The sequence below is a fragment of the Thalia democratica genome, chromosome 5 (assembly GCF_965202585.1).
Source record: "Thalia democratica chromosome 5, ktThaDemo2.hap1.1, whole genome shotgun sequence".
Lineage (NCBI taxonomy): Eukaryota > Metazoa > Chordata > Thaliacea > Salpida > Salpidae > Thalia > Thalia democratica.
In genome coordinates, this window is record NC_139169.1 from 72,530,479 (window position 1) to 72,549,150 (window position 18,672).

At 24.7% G+C, this 18,672-nt stretch overlaps 1 protein-coding gene across 1 annotated transcript; it reads right to left on the reverse strand.

Annotated features, from left to right (window-relative positions):
- Nucleotides 1-311: 311 nt before the first annotated feature.
- LOC145836186 (transmembrane protein 163a-like) lies at nt 312-11,493 on the reverse strand. Its single transcript, XM_082944002.1, has 10 exons — nt 11,371-11,493; nt 9,435-9,524; nt 6,804-6,846; nt 6,218-6,355; nt 5,045-5,088; nt 3,804-3,895; nt 2,855-2,954; nt 2,346-2,466; nt 1,016-1,157; nt 312-623 (listed from the first exon to the last, which is right to left on the reverse strand). The coding sequence occupies exons 1-10, from the start codon at nt 11,461-11,463 to the stop codon at nt 581-583; spliced, it is 906 nt and encodes a 301-aa protein (XP_082800128.1). The 5' UTR covers nt 11,464-11,493; the 3' UTR covers nt 312-580.
- Between the last annotated feature and the right edge of the window lie 7,179 nt (nt 11,494-18,672).

Sequence of the window (18,672 nt, forward strand, 5' to 3'; positions counted from 1 at the left end):
TACTACAGAGAAAAAAACAAGATTATTTAAGCTTTAAGATTATTAAGTATAAAAAATCGTAAAACTTAAAGAATTTATTTAACTTTAAAAAAGTTATTTACATAAGAATTCAAATTTGGACAATTCAAATTCTTAAAATACATAGTTTATTGAGCAAAAAAAAAGCGCTCAAAATATTTGGTCCAAAATATAATTAATGAGCATCTTTTTATGCAAGCCTACTTTAAAATTTTCACACAGTAAGTTTATCTTGAAAAAAGTTTTAATTGAGCAAACGCATGAAAAACGATAGTTTATTGAAATTTTTTAGGTCAGTAATAGAATAAGACACTAATGATATAATTCACAGAAAATGTTTACAAAGTATAAGATAGGTAATGGCAAGAAAAAAACTTTGGTGTAAAATTTAGGAAATTATGAAAAAAAAATGAAAATTAAAACATTTCCAATAAAACAATTTACAAAGAAGTACTACTTTTGTCTTTAATAATATAATATGTATATATATATTTGTTTTTTTTGATTATAAAAAATTGCTTTACTTTTTCTAAAATCTCTCAAAATATTGCAGATATTTTTGTCAACGCTTCTTTACTAGATCAGGCAAGTGATTTTTAAGTAACCTATAAATAAAAAATTGTCATAGATATATATTTATTTTTTCAAGTAATTCTTTAATGTATTTTTTCAATAGTAATTTTATAACTCTATACAAATCATTACATAATTTTATTTTAAAACTGAACAAGTACTTTAAAAACATTTACTTACAATTATTTTCGAGTAATTCTTCAATGCATTTTTTTGTTAGTAATTCTATAACTCTATACTAATTTTTACACAACTTTATTCAAAATAATATATATTTACAAATTCATGTATTTCGAAACATACATAGACTAAAAACTTAAAATTTTAGCTGACAAATAAAAGTAAAACTTATTTCACACAAGTTGATTTGATAAGCATACTTTGTAGTTTTCAAATATTAAAATTTAATTTACAACCAACTAACCATCCCCCATAGGCGAGTAGGAACAAGCTGACGACCAGACCAACCGCGGAGTCGAGGAACCAGAGGTCTTGCGTCTTCTTGTTGACCTCAGCTGTTACCACTATCGACATGGCGATCACCGCAGCTGCTAACGAGTTCATTGCTGTGTGGAAGAGAAAATAAAAGTATGTGATAAACAGATAGATTTTAAAGTAGAAGTTAGGAGAATGAATAGTAAAATGTAAGTTTTTGTTATAAAAAGATATATTTTTTATGGGTTGGTGTCAAAATTGCACGAGCGGACAAAATTGAAAATAAAAACTCTGCAGATGTGTAGGAGAGCAAAAAAAAAACTTTTTGGAAGGGTAGAAAGTTTTATGTGCGTTGTAAGAACAAAATATTTTCTATAAATGTTATTAGAAATATTTGTAAAAGATTAACACATGATAATAATAATTTTAACGTTAAGAAATGTTGTTCGTTTATTGCGGCAAATGTTTATTAGAGTTTGAATAAATATAAAATAAATACTATCTGTTATTTATTTTAGATCTCAAAAAATCTTTTGCTTATTCGTTTATCTTATAAAAACTTCATATACATACAAGATTTTTTGAAAATTTTATACAGGTTTTATGAATTTCTTCCAAGTTTTTTGAAAATACAATTTGTTAGTCAATTTTTAGTATTCAATTAAATTTAAGGTAAAAACTGTTTTAAATGATATAAAAAATACTATAATACTACTTTAAATGTGTTTCTAAACAAAAAAATCTGATCAATACAAAAAAAAACTTGTGTTTGAAAGATTTTTTGTATCTCATATAAAGTTAATAATGTTAAATTATTCAAAATTTTCGGTGTTTTCAGTTTTTTTTGCCCAAGTTGTCAAATTCCAGGTATTTTTTAGGTTTTTAGGCAAACCTGTATATATATTCGATATGGATGTATAAGGTTGCAAGGACTGAAACAATGCAAAAAATGAATTCAAAGGTGAAATAAAAACTTTCTAAAATACAGAAATAATAAGAAGTTATACTTATTTCAGTTTTTTATCTTGTGTTTAAAAACTTTACTATAAACTTTATAAAGTTTTCTATACAATGCTCGCTCAAGTATAGCCTAAGTGATTGAAAAAATCCCCAGCCTCTTAATATATTTTCACCTGATCATTTCATCGTTTTATAAACCTACAGTAAAAATTTTCATAGTAAAATACTTATCACAAAGTCTATCAAGTTTGCTAGAAAACGTCAAATTTCTAAGTTAATATATTAATAAAAATATATAATATAAATATAAAATATAAATAAAATATTATATTATGAGCAAATGAAACAACAAAAACAACCATCAGTTAAAAGTGTCCTTGATGACAGTTTTCTTGAAAGTGCAATTTTAACGATCATAAGCAGAAAGCATAGTAATGACGAAAATATTGAAGTAGTCAGAAGCTTATGTAAACCGTCAGTCTATTAAAAAGCATTTGATATTTAAAAAATCAAATGAGTGTAAACACTAAAAATGCAAGACAAAATTCTAAATCTTAATATTTAATTGGAAGTATGAAAAAATTATTCTGCTCTTCAGAGGTAGACGAACTTAATATATTATTAATATATTTGAACCTTAATCACTCTAAAATAGAATAAAAATATGCAAACCGTCTACCAAATAAAAAAACTTGACATTAGAAAAAACAATCGATAGTTAAAAGTAAAACTTTAAAAAAAATTAAAGCCCTCAGTATTTAGCTAGAAGTATGCGAAACGCGTCTGAATCAAAATTTTAGAAGAAGAAACAAACTGTCAACATACAAACAGAACTTAATTTTGACTAATTTAACAATCAAACACCAACTGAATAATCCGGCTCGCTTCCATCGTAAATGTTGTAAACTGCTTTCACTCCGATTGTGATTGCTGATATTATAAACAGTGTTCCTAGAAAACCGCATGCCCTGAAATTAGTATAAAATAATAACAAGCTAAATGAAAAAAAAAAGAAGATTTTATACAAGAACTTCACAAATTTAATTAAAACTGCTTACTGTTAATAGTGGTTTTATAATGCTATTTCTAGTATTAGCTTTTTTATTTGTTAGAAAAATATTTTCGTAACCGTAACATAAAGCTTTTTTATTTCTCAGAAGCCCTGAAATTTATTTATTAAAAAAATTTATGTTATGCAACAAGTTTCTTATATCATATATTCAATTAAAATTGTTTACTGCTAATAGTAACTTTATAATGTTATTTCCAGTTTAAGTTTTTTATCTTTCTAGTTAAAACATTTTCGTGACTGTAACATTAAAGGTTTTTATTTTTATTTTTGAGTTATGTACAGCATAGAGTAGAAATAACAAAATGAGTAATAGAAAATATTTTGTAATATAACATTAAACATTTTATAGCGGAAATAAAGAATGACTAATGCTAACTACCTACCAAAACTTTAAACTTGTGTTTTTAATATTATATTTTTTCTTATTTTTAAAATCTTTGCGTTTACCTGACTTAAGAAATACCTTATTTTTAACTGAAATACTTAAACATCAACGTTTTTGTTAGTAAGCATCTAAAAAATGAAATAAAACTCAATTAGTTAATTACTTTTATGTAGACTAGTGTAAACACAATTTTTTATACTGATAAAAAATATCTTAAACATTAAAAAGTGTTATACTTTTAAAATTTGTTAGTAAAAGTAATGAAGTAAGAAAAATTCAAATGATATATTTTATTATAAAATATATTTCAAAAAAAATCACTTAAATACTAAAAAGGATATCAATATGAAATAAACAAACATGTCTTCCCTGTGTGCAGAAAAAGTGTCATAAGCTTTGTAGAATCTCCACAACACTACAATTGAGCTGACCATGTCCAATACTGCACTAAACTGTTATAGTTAGTTGTGTTATATAAAATATTTTTTGGTTTTTAATTAAAAAAAAAAAATCCTTATTAACACATGTTAATATTTATTTTTTATAAAAATCTAAAATAAAAGCATACAAATTTTCTCATGTTTTGAGTTTTAAAAGAATAACAACTATAAATCTGTTAAACAAAAGTGCTTCAAAAATATTGTAAATAAAATATATTAAAACTTTTCTCAAAATATTTTTTTTAAAAATAAAGTTAATTATTCAGATAAACGTTTTGAAATTTAACCTGGTGTAGATTTTCGATTTAATTAAGTTTATCTTTTAGGTATTCATATAGGTTAACACTACATTTACAAATTATTTCTAGCAAATGACAATCAAACAAACTATAACAGATTTTAAGAAAAGTAAAAACTTAATTATTTTAGGTTTATATAATTACAAGAGAAACAATTAGTATTTAAAACTATGCAAAACAATTACAACATGTTTTTTATATGAAGAAAAACGTTATGGAATATCTAGCTTGTGAAATTTCTGTCATGAAGTGTGTAATTAAAACAATAACTGAATTTTAGCAAAATATACAGACTATAATTAAAGTTATCTAAGTAAATAGAACATATTTTAGTAGTATATAGTTTTAAGTATTTAATACAATAAAAATAGATTACTTATGCTTTACAGATATTTAAGAGTTTTAGACGATTAAAATTGTTAAAAAACAATCACTAAATTTTTTTTAAACTCATTACAACATAGACTTTAGTATCTACTATCTAGCAATACATTTTTAGTTATAATTAGAAAAATTTCTTTGCTAGTAATTTAATCTAAAGAAAGCAGTATTTGACTAATTAAGGGTAGTTGCAAATCAACAAAAAACAAAAAATATATTTTTTAAATTTAAAAAGAATATTACAAGAAACAATACGTGCATGATTTATTCAAATGTATTTACAACATGTTATGTATAAATTTTACGCAGAAACTTACACGTGTATTTAACTACCTGATATTTTCCAATTAGTAAAATTATTCAATTTTTTTAATAATGAACTAAACTTTTATGACAACTTACTTGAATGGAAATGAATTATGATATATAAAGACTTTTAAAAGTATATTTTTTTTAATGAAAGTTAATCAAGCAAACTTACTGCTAACCCAAATGCTGCAGTACTATTTTCTGACCAGGCAACAACTATAAAATAATATTAAATATTATGTATTACTTAAACTATAAATAATAATAAGAAATTAAATACTGTAGGATACAATATACATAATTAATGTTTCTAGAGTCAACTTTGCAAAAAAATGACTAGAGAGTTTTAAAAAACAATAAAACTTATAACATAGTTTACTTAAAATAGTATATAAGACAGCATATTTAATTAAACACACCAACAACTATTTTTTAGGAAATAAGTTTGAATATTTTTGTAAGCTGTACAACTAGTTAGTTTCTTGATAAAAAAAATAACTGCTAATGTAAATTTAGCATTTTACACGCTTTAAAACGATGAAACTTGCTGCAGGCTATAAATTTTTACATGTGTAAATTAACCAACAAAGGTTTTTATTGAACTTGATAAAAAGTATTAATTGCAGACCAATTTTTGTAGAACGTTTAAAAAATCAATTTAAAGAAGTGTATGTTATTATCAATCAAAGTAACAAAAATGTTTATTATCATTTATCAAAAGTAGGTAAACTCATGAATACGTGTTTTAAAAATGTGATGTAATAAACACTATTTTTTGTCACTTCCTTTGTGAGCGACTTTTGCATAGAAATATTTAGCATGCTTATATTTTTATTCCGCCAAAACAACTTAAAACTTTTAATATATATAATAAAAAATCTTAGTTACAAGTTTTTTATATTAATAGGCTTAACTTAAGTGTTCTCAAAAACAAGTTCTTTAACAAAAGATAAATATTTATTAAGTGCTTTTCAAAAGTGCACTAAATTGCCATTAAAACGGGTTCAAATGTTACATTTTGAATATTTGAAAATATTAAAAAATTATTCAAGTTTGTAAGAAACTAACATTAGCTTATATATGATAAGCAAAAAGAAGTTTTTTGATTAAATAAACAAAAAATATTCTTGATAAAACAAATAGTTTTAAAGATACTTACAACTAAAATCATAAAAACATATTTTTCACAAAAAACTACTTAATATGACTTGTATGCAATGCTATTAAACTTTATGCAAGTAATCAATAATATTAAAGCATCAACTTAGAAATGAATAATAATACTGGCCAAAACTTCACATCTTTGTACGTATACTTAATAAAAAAATCATTTGAAATTACTAACTGAACTCAATCACACAAACAGCCAGTGTGGTGAGTATGGAGAGCCATGAAACAGCAATTGCGTATTTTCTGTACTTATTTGCTTTCACCATATCACAAGTGGGCTCCTCAACTCCATAACTTTTCTTTTTTGATATTTCTACGAGAAATAGACTATGGCTTTAGGTTTTATAAATATTTAAAATTAAGGTTAAATTTAATAACAGCTAAAATATCAAGTAACAAACCTTTAAACTTTTATAACTTTCACTTACTTATCATACTTTTGGTTTGAAATTTTTCTAAATCAAAGGTAATATATATTTTTCTGGTTTAACATTAAAAACCAGTAAGCTTTCTTATTTTTTTTGAATTTTTCTTAGTAAAAAGTTAAAAAAAACTTTTGAAAATCGGACAATAAATTATCATAAACCTGCCTACACACTTTATTAAAAACTTGAAACTGTTTTAGTAACAAAACCGGTAATGCAGTGAAACTATATAAGATAATTTGATTACTCAAAAAAATCAAGGCATTTTCACTTACAATAATACTTTAAAATACAAACAACTAGTACAAAACTTAATATCATAAATAATCAATTCACCTATTTCAGTGGTCTCTTCTTTACCTTCTATACACTTGTTGTTCTGCAATTAAAAAACAATAATCTTAATTTTATGTAGCATTTCTATGTTAAAATTTAAATCATAAATTTATAGTTTCTGTATGTAAACACATAATCTCATATTAATTTTTAGACACAAATAACTTAACATTATAATTTTAGTTTCAGTTTGTAAAGTAAAACAATGATAATTATCACACTAGCTTCCTTTAAGCATTAGTAAGTTTTATTCAAAACTTGATAAACTTAATACAGTAAGATAACTTTAGGGTATTTTTGTTAATAGTTTTTCAAAAAATATAGTTGTGAATTTTTAGAAAATCTTAAAAGTTTTAGGCAACAAACTAATCTAATTTAACTGATATATCATACTGTACACAAATAGATAAACATACTGTTAGAAAAGTGTATTAAAAATGACTTTTGATTATTATAATATTGTTTTAAAAATATATAGTTTCTGAAAAATAAGTTTGAAAAGGCAATTTTGTGGCAAAAAACTTTTAACCATACTTTTTAATAACCTACTTATGTTATAGTTTTGTAATATTAGCAAAATTGTTTAAAAATTCAGAGCAATGTGGGATAAATTGGGCATTATAAATTATTTAAGTACAATCAAAAGTTTTTGAAACAAATAAAAGAACACTCATATGTAATAAATTATTATTCTTTTTATAGGTGTGTATTTAGTACACATTCAGTAAATAGATTAAAGTTTACATACTGTTTAAAAAAAATTGCTTCTTTAAAGTTCTTATGTTTTATTCAAATAGGTTTTGATCAAGCATTATATAAAAAACGATAAAGATATATTAATATGTTTTATTTGTTTATTTTATTAAGATATGTCTAAAAATTGTCAATGTTAATAAACTATGATCTAACAAGAAAACGAAGAGACTTGTTTATGGTCAATTGAAACTGTACTTTGTAACTAAAATTAAAATTTGCAAGTACTTAAGCTACTATGTGTTTTAGTGTTAGTTATGGTGAAGAAAAAAAAATTCCAACATTTCTAGAAAAATCCATTATGTACGTATTTTATTACCACTTAGTCAAGAATGAAAGGAAATGCTATGAGCTTCCTGCCTAAGTGGAAACTATTTTTTCGCTTATAAAGTTGCTACAATGGTTTGGAATTTTTTTTAAACTTTAACTTTTATTACAAACAAAAATTACATCAAATGATTTAGTACCTACATTGTTTAAGAGTAAAACAGTATTTTTTTTCAACCACTTCCGAATTATTGATTCAAAAATTCAACTGATAATTTTCTAACTAGCTGATAGAAAATATAATTTTGTTCAAACAACTTATTGTCACAAATATTATAAAACTGTCAAAACTTTGATTAAAAAAATAGACTATTTAAGATCAGCCTTGTAAAAAAATATGTTATAAAAATATTCACAACTAAAATTTCATCTCAATTAAACAGAATTACTAAAGTTTCCTAAATGAATATAAAAATAGGTTAAATCGAACACATTTTTTTAGAACTTTTTTTTCCACATTGATTAAAGCAATGCAATTTTTAGAATTCTTAACTAAATTTTGCTAATAAAAAAAAGTTTTTAAATAAAATTTAATAAAATTTTGTTCATAAAAACATTAATATATCTTAATATTATACCTAGAAATTCAGTACCTAGAAAACATAAGAAACTTAAGAATTTTGGTGAGTAATAGTTAACTTTAAACTTATTAATGACAAATTTTTTAAGATTGAATGCAACAATTTAATGTTTGACACAAAAAGTGAGAAGTGTAATAGTTTTACAACAACTGTTTAAATAAAAATGTTTTTAAAATTAAAAATTTAAAACTAGATTTTGCGAAGAGCTTTATCAATTGTAAAATTTTATCTATGAGTTGCCAACTTCTGAAGCAATAGATACTCTAGTTTTAAAGTTTTTATGAGAGTTAAACTCTTTTAACAAAGGTTGTTTGAAACTTAATTTCAAACTTCTTTGTAAAATTATCTTTTAATATGAAGCAAAATATTGCTGTCTGTAGCTTGTAGCAATTTAAGTAAGCAATTTATAGCAAAAAAATCAAAACAGCTTCACATTTAAATATTTTTCAAAATTGAAATTATTTTAAAATGGTCTAAAAGTGTTTCAAGATGGCCTGCTTTTTATCTTACTAAGTAGCAATGCTGTTTCAATTTTAACTCTTATGCCCAAAGATTTTTTTGTTAAGATTGTGTATCTAATTTTAAAAAAATAACTCTACCTTTTTATTTTTCTTTTACATAAAACATTTGTTTGAAAATTTTTAGTACATATTGCTATTTCAGCTTATTTTTTATCTTTTGACTTGCTTCACATTATGTTATGTATTATTATGTCGTGGAAAAGACAATAAAACTTTACCCTTAATGTATGTTTTGAATGTTTTTTTTTGTTAGTCCTTAAAACAAATTTACATGCATTTATTTTGTTGTTGTTCAACAAAAAAATTGTCTAAAAGAAACTTATAACAGATTATTCATACTTAATATATAAACAATACCTAAATAATCTTATTTGCTAGATTAGAAGAAAATAAAGTTAATTACTTTAAAACAAAGCTAATATATAATACTAACACTTTTTGATACTTACTGAGTTTGAAAAGTTAGAGTTGACAGCATAGTTGTTATTGTTGCTTTGAAATTGTACCATAGATATTTCCGTCAAGTTCACTGTTTTTTCCTAAAAAAATATACATTGTTTACAAATTCAGAACTTATTTTTATTAACTAACTAATTTTAACTAAATACTAGTGAAAAAACTATAAAAAAAATTTATTTAAAACATTTACAGTTCAATTTTTTTTTTGCTATGGTTATACAAACTTTAAACTCGTTATTATACATTATACCTAAAAATTATTGTATGTTTGTTAACTTAATTTTGATTCCCCTTTAATACTTAATTGATTTATTTCTAATTAATATGTTATTTCATTAGATTACTCTATATATATTTTTTTAGTAGTGTGTACAACTTGAGTACATTTATTATAGCTAATTTTGGCTGATAGTGGGCCTGTTATAATGTTATTATACATTTAAATGTAAGTTTTGTGATTAAAACTTTAATACATTTTAATCATAAAATATTGTTTTTACTTTTAGCCATCATTTTTTTAAATTGTTCACATCTTATTTAGAAAGAAAATTCTGAGTATACTACAAACAAACTAGTACATTTATATTAACATGTTGATGTTTAAAATATTACTAAAAACTTTTAAAAGGTCATTGGAAGAGTTTTTTAAGTTAGCCTTAATGTTTAACTTTATCAACTAAGCTTCTGATTGCCACTTATTTTTATTTTCAATTCAAACTCACTTTTGAGACATAAATAACTAGCGTTCAATAGGTTCGTTATAAAAAGCTTAAACCAAAAGAGCAAAAAAAAAGACTATTTTATAAAAAGTCTATCTCCTCCTAAAGTTTTTAGATTAATAGTTTTAAAGCTATTTCAGTTTTATCTTTGTAAAATAATGAGAATCTTTTACGCATAAATGTTTACATTTTAAATAAAAGTATACACAAAAAATTTTTTTTTATGTTTATTTGCTAAATATATTTTTATATGTTTTACTTTTCATCTTGTATAAATTTTAGCTCATACTTTAAAGCTTATGCTACAATAAAACAACATTTAAAAGCTAAGCTGATAAAGTTTAGACCAGGGTTTCCCAAACTTTTTTTTTCAAGTTGCCCCCTTTGAAGAAATTAAAAAGAATTTTGCCCCTCCAACAAGACTACCATTTAAAACACCTAAGACTTTTTTTCTGCTCTTCATCTGCAACTCAAGAATATTTAATGTAAGTTTTAAAATTAATTGCCTCCCCCCCCCCCTTTTTTTGCCTCTTTGCTAATTATTTCCCCCCAACTTACTAAAATGGCCCTCAGGGGGGCGGTACCTCCCACTTTGAGAAACCCTGGTTTAAACCAATCATACACTTTTAATTACATTAAAAAAAAATATTTTATGGACTAAATAAACAGTTTAAATCAGAGTTTTCTAAAAAAATTATAAAGGCCACTTTTAAAGAAATAAAACTTGTTATGGCCCTCTCCAGCAAGATTTCTCAAAAAAACAAAACCCTTAACTACGCCTAAGACCCTTTTATCTTTTTGCTCTTTGTCATTCACTCTAGAATATCTGGTGTAAGTTTTAAATTATGGTCTCATGGCCCACTATGACCCTTTTAGTACTTTTGGCCTCTTTGCATCTTATGGCGCTTTAAACTTTTGAAATGAGTTTAAATTAATTTAGTGATTGTACATTAAATTATAGTCAGTACTTTTCTAGACATTTACTTAGGAGAACAAAAAATATTTTCTTGCTCTTTTTAAACAACAAGGCATATGTATATATTATTTATTTCCACATATTTATGAAACTTAGGAAAGAGTCTGGAAAATTGTTTTATTTGGTATCAAGAAATAATTAAGTTTAAGAAATATGCTATTATAAGTCATAAATCCATCTCTACCCGAGCAAAAACAAGACTTAATTCAACATCAAAAAAAAACAACTAACATTTTTTACTTGTTCTTCTGAGTACCTTTTAGTGTTTCCAATTTTACTGAACAAAATGTTGTCTTCTGCTGTGGTAGACCAAATATCATCCATTTTTATTTTAAAAACTCATTACATTTTCTTTAACATTTTCAAAGTTATAATACTTTATGATAATTTAGTATGTAAATAAGAGTTTCCCAATAGGATGAAATCACCTCTTTTTGGGCATATAAGGCTATACATACATATTAGACAGTGTAACTTAAGGGCATAGAGGTGTCCAAAATTTTTTTTACAAAAATTAACATTTTCTCTTATTAAAAAGTTTAGAAAACATAGGATATAATTATTTTCATAAAACAAAAAAAAACTGAACTTAATTTTTAGATATAACAAGTTTTGTAAAAAAATTCTGATACTACTGCATGGCATTAAAAATTATCAAGGCTAATTTTGTCATATTATGAAAAGCTTTTTAAAACCAATCTCCTCCTTCATTGTAAAAAATATTTCTAATTTTCTGGAAATTTTCTTTTCAATATTACCAACAACAGTGGTAGGAGGTGGATTTTTGAAAAAATGACATAAAAATATTTATGACCAAAAATAAATAAAATATTTTTTTGTTTATTTAAAATTTAATAAAGATTACTCTGAGAAAGTTTAAAACAATTGTTCAAAAACTGATGAAGATAAATTTTTGGTAAAATAGTCTATTTCTGGCCTTTTAGTTTGCACCTCACATAAAGACCTATTGAGCTCTTTAACTTTGGTCGTTTACATCTAAAAATTACTTTTAACCCTAACAAGCGGTAGTAAATAACACTTAGCTTATTGAATTATGTAGAAAATAAGATGAAATTTTAAAAAGTATTTAAAAATTTTGAAATATTAAAAAGTGTTTTAGTTAACCAAAAAAAGTAAACAATTTTAAAAACACTTACAAACCCTTGGTTACATGCCATTTGGAGAACACTGACAAGGCTAAAATAAAAAAAAAAACAATAAAGTGTGGGAAAATTATAAAGCTCAAATACCCAAGTAAGTGGAACTACTTAAACTAAGTTATTTTTTAAGTTACTAAACATAAAACATATTTATTTTTTTTTGTAACTCTAATAGTAATACTTGTATTGTTTTGCATAATTGTTTATGACTTGAAAATCCAGTTTTGTAATCAGTAACATACAATATACAATAATATTACTAGAAAATATTTAATTTCAGTTACTAGAAGACACTTACCGAGTTTCATCTGATAATCAAACTGAAATTCTGTAAAAAATGATAAGCTATGAAAGAATTAAATACAATAATAGCTAAATTTCTAATAAAAAAGTGTAGAACAAAAATGTTGTAAAAACTTTTCAATACTATATATATTCCTTTGTTAAATCAGTTTTAACCAGTTTTTTAATATTTATTTCTTTGCTTGGGTAGCTTTACTAGCAACATCTTCACTAAAAATGAAAGCAAGTTATTTTGGATTTTTATGGCGTTTTAAAAACTTTAAAATAAACTAAGTATCATGGGAGCCAAACCAATTATTTCTAAATTTTTAACCCGCAATCATTTTAAACTTTTACTTTTCTAACTTGATCATTTAAAAATCGATCATATCAAAATCGAGTATATTGAACTCAATCGTATTAAACTGGATTATATTAAACTCGGCCAAATTAAACTCCATCATTTTAAACTCGATAATACTAAACTCGATCATACTTGTTTATTGAACAATAAAAAAACGCTCAAAAAGTTTGGCCTAAGCCTAAGGACCTGGTGTACGAAAAGACCTTTTGGTTATCTAGTCGTACACCACCAGATCGATCATATTAAATTTAATAAAAGTTAGATCATTTATTTTAGACTACCTTTGTAAAATATATCTAAAACTATATTAACTAATTTGCTTGTTATTTTTACTAATTTTTAAAATATTGAATGTTTAACTTTCAAAATATGTACATGACGACAAAAATTCTGAAATAAAAAAAAGTATTGGGAAATTTATTGACTTAACAACTTCAACACATAACAAATTCTTCAATTTTTGTTTTTAAGCTTTATTTTAATTTCCCAAGAAGTCTTAAACTGGTACAAAAAATTAAAAAAACACAAATACAAGTTCATGAAGTTTGATATTGTGGAGTTTTACCCATCTATATCAGAAAAACTATTAAGTAAAGCCTTAGCTTTTGCAAAAGAAAGTACAAAAGTAAGCGAACAAGAAATTAAGATCATCTTAAACGCATCTAAATCTGTATTACATAATAAAGAAGAAGTATGGGTAAAAAGAAAGAGTAACACAGAAGAGAATGAACTTTTCGACATCACCATGGGAGGTAAGCATGGAGCGGAAATATGCGAACTAGTAGGTCTCTATATACTACATAAACTCAGGAATGCGCTCCCAAACCTAACAACAGGATTGTACCGCGACGATGGCTTAATGGTCATAGAAAAAAACAAAAGTAATGTTGATATAGAGAAAATTAAAAAATCCATGCACAACATATCAAAAGAAATGGGAATAAAGTTAGATATTGAAAATCCTTCACGTAAAATTAACTATCTAGACTTAAGCTTCAATCTATACAACCACACATTCCAACCATATAGAAAAGAAAACAGCAAAATTATATATATTAATTCAAAGTCCAACCACCCTCCAGCTATACTGAAACAAATCCCAAAAATGATAGAAGAAAGACTTTCCAAAAATTCTAGCAATGAAAATCTATTCAATGAAATAAGTAAAGATTACAATGACGCAATAAAGTTAAGTGGCTATAATTACAAAATAAAGTTCAAAGATGAAGATGATGAAAAGAAACAGCCTAGAAAAAGAAAAAGAAAAATAATATGGTTTAATCCACCATACTGCAAATCAATAAAAACAAACATTGGCAAGAAATTTCTCCAAATAATAAACAAATACTTCGGAGTAGACAGTAAATTCAAAAAATACTTGAATAAGAACAACATCAAATTAAGTTACAGCTGTTTGCCAAACATTGAGACAATCATAAAGAATCATAACAAGAAGCTCACAAACTGCAACAAGAATGATGAAGATGAAACATGTAACTGTAGAAACAAAGAGAAATGTCCTTTGAAAGGCGGTAACTGTAGGGCAAAAAATGTCATATACCAGGCCACAGTAAAAACTGACAATGCAACTAAATCATATATTGGTCTAAGCGCCAACCAATTTAAAAAAAGAGTGGCAACCCACAGAACGACAATAAATAGCAACCCAGAAGATAGAAATTATATTCAATACAAACAAGCAACTGAGCTATCAAAATACATCCACACATTGAAGAACGAAAATAAGAATTATGAATTGACTTGGACAATACTGGAAAAAGAATATGAATCAAGACCGAGAATCGAGACATGCAGGTTGTGCTTGAAAGAAGCATTAAAGATCCTACAAGCAGATAAGAACTGTATTAATAAAAGATCAGAAGTAATGAGCTCTTGCAGGCACAGAAACAAATTTTTATTATTCTATTGGAATGAGTCTAAAACCTAATAATTTAAATATTTTTAGCATTTTAATCATCCGTTAGTTTTTTCAGAATTTTGTTAAGAATTTGTTGTGTTTTCGTTTATATTACTGCATTTAGTTTTTTAATTTCTTTTATTTTTATTTATTAATTAATACCAATATTTAGTTCACCTAATTATGCATTTTTCATTAAAATTTGAATAGTTAATGTTTATTTATTTTTTACGCATCAATGAGTTCAGATTCACATTACTGCCAATGTCTAAATGTTATTTACTGTTTTGAAATTATTTGAAAAGGTCGGCTAAGGCCCACCGAAACCGGTAATAAACCAAAGCAGTGCTTAAACATTTGTTTTATTAAGCTTTATTTTATACAGAATTTTATTGCTAAAATACGTAATGCTTTTTTATTTAGGGTTTGTCGGTTTTTTGTTAAGGCCACAAAGAAAAGAAGAAAATTTTGGCTTTTATAATTTAAAGCAACATTACTTAAAAAAGTACTTACAATATTTTACAATTTTTTCATTTTTCATTTAGTAATTTTTAAGTCAGTTATTGATAAAAATTTTTCTACTGAAATGTTGTAAAGTAAAATTGAATTAATAAGAAAACTATTTTTAAGTTTTTAAAAAATTATATTTAAAATTTAAAAGTTGGTAGATCAAAACAAATAAATTTAGTACAGTAAAATAGTTTTATCTGTTGTTTGCAAATACAATTAGCTTATTTATTTTTGTAGTCTCACACGAGTTTTTGAACTCATTGTCGCTATTTTTCGAAAAAACTTTTGCACTATTTTTAATTATTTAACTTTAATCGACTAAAAATTTTAATTTAATGATTTTAAATTAAAAACAGAAGCTTAACAACATAAAATAGTCATTAATTATGAATTTAATAACAACTTTGTTATCGTAATAAACAGTTTCTACCTACTGACAGGCTAAAACCGTTCAAAGGGATTGCTTGCTTTGTAAAATCATATACTTAAGAGTATGTAAGTCCTGGACGGGATGAATCGGTGGTGTGCGACTTGATAACCGAAATGTTTTTTCGTGCACCAAGTCCTAGAACCAAATAATTTGAGCGTTTTTTTTTGTCGTTTAATAAACAGTATATATATATAAAACAATCTATAACTTTTTTATTTATATTACATGTGATTTATTTACGTTTTTGATTTAGATTAATACCTGTTTTTTCATTTCGATTTCCAACTCATAAGTTCTATTAATTTTACATTCTATCAATAAAACTATATTGTTTTTTTTTTGAAGAAATTACAAGGAGGTCAAGAATTGTTAGTATGACCAATTAAAAGACAATATATCAGTTAAGTGGAGAAAGTTTTCCTACATCCACCTTGCATTTGATAACTTTTCGTCAAAAAATTAAAGTTTTATGGTTAAAAATTATAAACAAGAAGAAAATAAAAGCAATGTTTGCATGAGCAAGTAAAGGACAATATATTGCATAAAAAAAGAAACTTTTACACATCTGTTTTACTGTTGGTAATCTTTTTCGCGCTTAATACATTATAAAGTTAAACATATTTAGTCGAGTTATTTCAGTTTTTAATGATTTAGCTTGTATAAAAATAATTAAGTGTTAAAAAAGTAAGAAAACAAGATATTTTTTCTTGAATTGGTTAACCAATTGAATGCACAATTACTAAAGAGGAAAGAGCAACAATTGGCACTTTAATGGCAATTTGAAAAAAAAAAACACAGTGCGCTGGGAAGGAAGGTCAAGCAGCCGTTGACCTATAATTTTTACAAAAGGCACAATTAAAAAAATTTAAACCTACACTTAGTGTTACAAACAGAATGAAGCTTTATATGGTTTGTATATTCATGTTCAAAGTTTTAATTTATGATTAAACTTTAGAAAAAAAAAGAGAAAAAAAAGTTTATTAACTAAAAAGAGTCACATCTACTCCCAAAACACCTTAAACCTAAAAATAGCTTTATTCCGATAATTTTTATTTAATTTGTTTATAGGTTCAGTGTCACATTTGCTAATACCGAAAAAAAATCTGAGTTTTCTGTGACGGGTATTTTTAAAGATTTAACTCTTTATAGTACCTTAAATTGCCCGAAAAACACAATAAGTTTTCGAATAGAATAGCAGTTTTTCAATAAAAAATAATATAATTTACTTTTTAAATATTCAAGAGTTTTGAACTTTATTTATTAAGTTAAAACAAAAAACGTAAATATATATATGTATTAAAGCTATTGAGGTACTTTTTAGCAATTGCTGTTAGTTTTAACTTTTAGAGAAGTTTTAGATTTTACGAGTTATTTTAAAATTTCAAAAACTTGCTACACTTAAGCTTACGAACTTTTAATATAATAAAACAGAACAAAAGCAAACACAGTTTAAAAGAAAAAGTTAAATAAAATAATTGGTTTGATTTTTAATAACTAAAATGATGAATGGCCGCTTGACAGCCCATAATTAATTGTAAATGTTTTAGACCAGTGCTTCTGAACCTTTTTCTAGTGGCGGAACCCTTTTCTAAAGTTCAACTTTTCCGCGGAGTCCCTAATTTTAATTTTACATAAAATGTTAAATTAAATAAATGTTCTTTTTTAAATTTCGAAAGGCTTCGCGGAACCCCTGAGAGGCGTCGCGGAATCCGAGGGTTTCGTGGAACCCCATTTCAGAAGCACTATTTTAGACATTAGTTTTCTACTATAATAGATTAATGATAGTTAAAAAACATTACTTACAACATAAATTAATAAAAATTATAGCATAAATCACTCATATATTTGGGCAAACTACATATTTTTAAAGTCTTGTGACGTGATAAGCACATTTAAAAACATAAGTTACAACAAAGCTTAGAGCTCTTGTAAACTTGTAAAAGTTTTACAAGCAGAAAAAAATGCAGCAGACCTGAGACTTTTATGAGTGAAAGCTGGCAATTGGTTTTGCGACCTTAACTTAGAAATTTTCATTATTTTCAAAAATTAGAAAAACCGACACTGTTGGTGGTGGAAAGAAAAGTTTCTGAGGCTAGATATTTTTATTAGAAGTATCTCTACTGATTTAATGCTCTTTTTGACAATATATCAAACGTTTTATAACAACTTACTGAAAGTGAAATGAAGTATAAAAATGTAATTTTTGTTACACATATGTAAGTTATTTGTTTAAACATTTGTGTACAAAATACAGTTTTTATACCCATTTTATAAGTACCTGTCTAATTTATTTAGCTACTTTATATTACCCTTTGCTTTAAAGTTTACTATTGGGTTTTTTAATTAATTTTTTTTGTTTCTATGAGAGTTTTACTGTTTTTTTAATTAATTTTACTAGATATTAAACCGAAGCTTCAAATAAATTTTAAAATAAACCAAACTGTGAAACTTTCCGAACTAATTCATGAACACCTGTAAGCATAATTGAAAATAAGTAATTTGTTGTTAAAATATTGTATCAGATTTTATAACACATTGTAAGACGTTCGTATAGCATAAGTTGTTATATTTTAATAACAAAACAAATTTATATATTTTATAAAAATAAAGTTTGTGAACAAACCAATTTTTATAATTTTACATTTTATCAGTAAATAAACAACAAAAGTTCCTATTACTTTTATTTATATGCAACTAAAACAAAACAATAAACCTTACGATTTACTGCAATCTTTAGATTTGTTTTTGTAAAAAAACTAAGTTCCTTAAAAATATTTTACAATAAAAAAAACATAAAAACTCTAATTTAGTAAAACTAAAGAAAAAAAAAATCAGATACCTAATTCAAGTAAAATTAATATTTTGGTTG

Excerpts from the sequence above, each read along its gene's own strand:
- LOC145836186 (XM_082944002.1), bottom strand. The coding sequence starts at position 11,463 with ATGGATGATATTTGGTCTACCACAGCAGAAGACAACATTTTGTTCAGT. Across the intron at positions 3,896-5,044 it reads CTGCAGCATTTGGGTTAGCA|TTTAGTGCAGTATTGGACAT; the intron begins GTAAGTTTGCTT and ends TAACTATAACAG. Across the intron at positions 1,158-2,345 it reads AAGGACACTTTTAACTGATG|CAATGAACTCGTTAGCAGCT; the intron begins GTTGTTTTTGTT and ends TCTTCCACACAG.